General features: G+C 41.0%; 1 protein-coding gene across 1 annotated transcript in view; it reads right to left on the bottom strand.

Moving 5' to 3' along the window:
• LOC103808421 (vacuolar protein sorting-associated protein 13D-like) overlaps window positions 1-3503 on the bottom strand; it is a gene marked incomplete at its 5' end in the record, with an annotated part of 58426 nt that overhangs the window by 50583 nt on the left and 4340 nt on the right. The window contains 4 exons of the mRNA XM_009081202.1: window positions 170-296; window positions 830-1021; window positions 1811-2058; window positions 3068-3278. Coding sequence (XP_009079450.1) covers window positions 170-296; window positions 830-1021; window positions 1811-2058; window positions 3068-3278 — 778 coding nt within the window. The remainder of the gene's footprint in view (window positions 1-169; window positions 297-829; window positions 1022-1810; window positions 2059-3067; window positions 3279-3503) is intronic.

Below are 3503 nucleotides of genomic sequence, written 5' to 3'. Positions count from 1 at the left end.
CAGGAAATGTCTAAAGATCCAATATACTATTAAAGCACTTAAAAACTTAACAGGTCATCTCAATGGGGAAAGACTTTTCCTCCATGATACTCTTATCAATATATCAGCACTCAATCTGTGAATTCCTTTCATCTTTGTAAAGTTTCTTCTGATTGCTCTCCTTACTTACAAGTTTGGCTGTTCTTTATCAGCATAACAGAATAGCAGTGGGCTGAGGCTCCTAGCAAGCTCATGCTCTTCAAACTGACCAGCAGCATCTGTTTTTGCATTATCTTGCCTGAAGATCAATGGTAAACCTTAAAAACAAAATAATGGAGTGTTAAGCCTATACTTCACCTTTGCACAAATTAAAGTGAGAATGGTAAAAATAAAAACTACTTCCAATTGAGGAACAACCTGAAATGTTTGGGTTGTAGTATTAACCATTAGTCTGCATGTGTTGTCCCTCTCATTCTTCATCTAACCTGCTCAACAGCTACAACTATCACCAGCTGTGAGCCACAGAGTGTGGGCCACGCAGACCTGGAAGTGCCACTGGATGTCAACACAGACTAACTGCAGCACAGACCTGTTGCTTCTCAAAGCATTTCAGTCTCTGAAACCCACCAATTTTAACAGTGATCTTCTCTATGCTGACTTATTTTAGAGGTACAATAGCTCACATTTGGAAATACGTAACACAGCAACTCAAATGTCTAAGTTCTGTGCTGGAACATTCACCAAACACTAACTGCTGGCAATATTAAAACAGCACATTCCTTCAACTTAATTCCTCTTAAGGAGTGCAGGAAATCTTTATTTCCTGGTTCAGGACTATAAGCAAAGTTACCTGTTTTGTTGATTAACCAATATGGAGCAGAGATGAGTATTTTCAGAGAGCCTTCAGCACGACACACGATCCTGATGGTCAGGTTTAGCAGTCGTTTGTTGACATCATACAGTCGCATCCGCACCATGTAGTTCTGTGTCCCAGGGGGAATCAACAGCTCTTTGCACACTGGGAAGTTTTCTAGCAACACCCCTACAAAACCAAAACCAAACCAAGTAAAACCAAACATCCCCCACTCAAGAAACAGTAGTTTCTGACAAGCATTGTGGTTGGTGTTTCATGTGACTTGATCTGAGAGCTCACCCAGGTCAACTTTTAAATCTGCCCGGTTAGTAAACTCTGACCTCATGAAGAAATGCCTCAATTTAAGTTCAACTTTTAAATCTGCCCGGTTAGTAACCTCTGATCTCATGAAGAAATGCCTCAATTTAAGACATAAACAGCCAAGGAAGTTCTGTAAAGAACTCAGTTTAGGGCTAATTACTGCTTTAGGCACCACAGGGCCACCCAGTGATGAGTAATTCCATACATACTTTCAACACCAACTTCTTCTATCAGAAGGAAAATAGTAAAACCACCCAAAACATTGGGAGCTTATCTATTCCTTCTTTACCAGTGTTCTCCCCAGTTCTCACTGTTTCCACTCTTAGGAAAACAATAAAAGATACAAATAAAGAACAGGCTAAGACAGCTGAGAGATTTGGGGGAATGAGCACAGAATCTTAATTAGACTGGAAAAGACCTCTGAGATTATCAAGTCCAATCTATGACCTAACCATGATGGCAATACTAGTACTTTTTTGGACATGTGCACTTGGTTATTAGAGGCAAGCAACCCTGCAACCCACCAAAATCATCATATAAATGCTTTTAATTTCTTAATTCTTCCAGTCTGCACCATAGTTCCTTGTAGAAACAAGTTCCCTCGTGGTACTGGGGTGCACTGAGGATCCAAAAGTGGTACCTGACCAAGAACCTTACCCAGCTCAATGTTCTGAGATGTATCAGCTGTGTGCAGAGCTGCCTCTTTGCCAGGCTTCAGTGTCCCACTGATGGGCAAACCCTTCACATAGAACTCAAGCTCACAAGGGAGCAGGTTGCAGATTACCACTGTTGGCAAGAGGTAAATAGTATGCCCAGGCTGTCTGAAAATCTGCTTGGCACTGTCCGAGAATATGCTGGAAGGCATGTAATCAGGGTAGTTCTCTTTCTTTATGGCCACACAGAACCTGGGAATGCAGACACATGTGAGAAGTCAATGAACTCGACAGAACAACTGAACCTTATCTTCCTGTACTGCACTAAATCCTACATGTTCTAACTTCATGACTAACAGTAAGACAACAGGAGTTTCCTGATCTTAATCAAAGATGTAATTTAGTCACTCAAAAGAACCTGCTCTGTACAGAGACCTAACAAAAATGGCTTTTACGGATTACCTGCTTTAAAACCAACACCCACAAACTTGCAAAAACGTGTTCTCAGCTATTACTAAAAAGATTTAAATGCTTAAAATAAACTATAATCATGTTCTTAAACAGAAATGCTGACTGTGTCCTTCTTCCCAGTATATATATCATTGCTTTGCCCACATGATACTTCAGTTTGTCACTAGTTAAGGTAAAAAACTGAGTAAGTACACCTTAATTTCAAATAATTTGTTCATTTCCCTCCCTGTGATGCATTCAAAAGCAGCACATTGAGAAATGAACTATGGAACTGACACACAGCAGTAACTGTAGAGTATGCAAAGGTCATTTCTGACACAAATTCCTAGTATTTCCTAAACTGAGAGCATCCCTAAATCCATCAGACCAGGTAACTACAAAGTTCCATTAAGTCCTCACCATGCAGTGATATTTTTGGGCTTAGAACAGAGCACAGGACATGGAGGACAAACAAAGAGCATTTGTGAACACTCCTCTGGCAAACCACTCATAATCCTCACCGAGACAGAGTTGTTATTTATCATAAGTTCACATTCTACTTTCTCTTTTACAATGACTATTAATACTGTGCTTTGTCCTCTCAGAGATTTGCTGCCAGGCACTGTCACAGGGGCTTCAAGGAGTCCTGCAGAAACACACCAGTTGTGCTTCACTGCTTCCTTATCATTCAACAGACCAAACAAAACATCCCATTAAACTGGAACAGCTTCATCCCTGATTGTTTTCCTTCCTGTTATTTACTTTCACAGGAATCATTTATCAGAAGGTAAGAGACCTTACAAATAATTACCTGAAAAATCTGCTGTTTTCAGACTCCATGGAGTGACACTCCCTCTTGCTGCTACACACCTCTGCTGTCTTCTGAACATTAGTCCAGTGAATTGGAGCCTTGCAGAAAAACACTCCCATTCCTTTAGGCCTGGCTTGCAATCGCCAAGATGTGAGGTGCAATGGAATAGCAAAGGAATCTCCTGGCATAACTGCTGGAAGAACTACAGGTTCTGCAACCACAGAAGAACACACACATATCAGAACAGGTCCTTTTACTGAAAAACATATATTTTCAGCTCAGCTTTCCCAGTTTATCCTAACAAGAAGGAAAAGTCCTAGTGTGCTCTCCAGCTCACCTTAGGATATGGATAGAATCATGATATGTTAAGGAGTTAGAATGGAGCTTAGAGATGATCCAGTCCCAACCCCTGCCCTGGGCAGGGACACCTCCCACC

The sequence above is a fragment of the Acanthisitta chloris genome, unplaced genomic scaffold (genome assembly GCF_000695815.1).
Source record: "Acanthisitta chloris isolate BGI_N310 unplaced genomic scaffold, ASM69581v1 scaffold12808, whole genome shotgun sequence".
NCBI classification, from domain to species: Eukaryota; Metazoa; Chordata; class Aves; order Passeriformes; family Acanthisittidae; genus Acanthisitta; species Acanthisitta chloris.
Note: the sequence above shows the minus strand (reverse complement) of the source record. Positions and strands in the feature narration are given on the sequence as shown.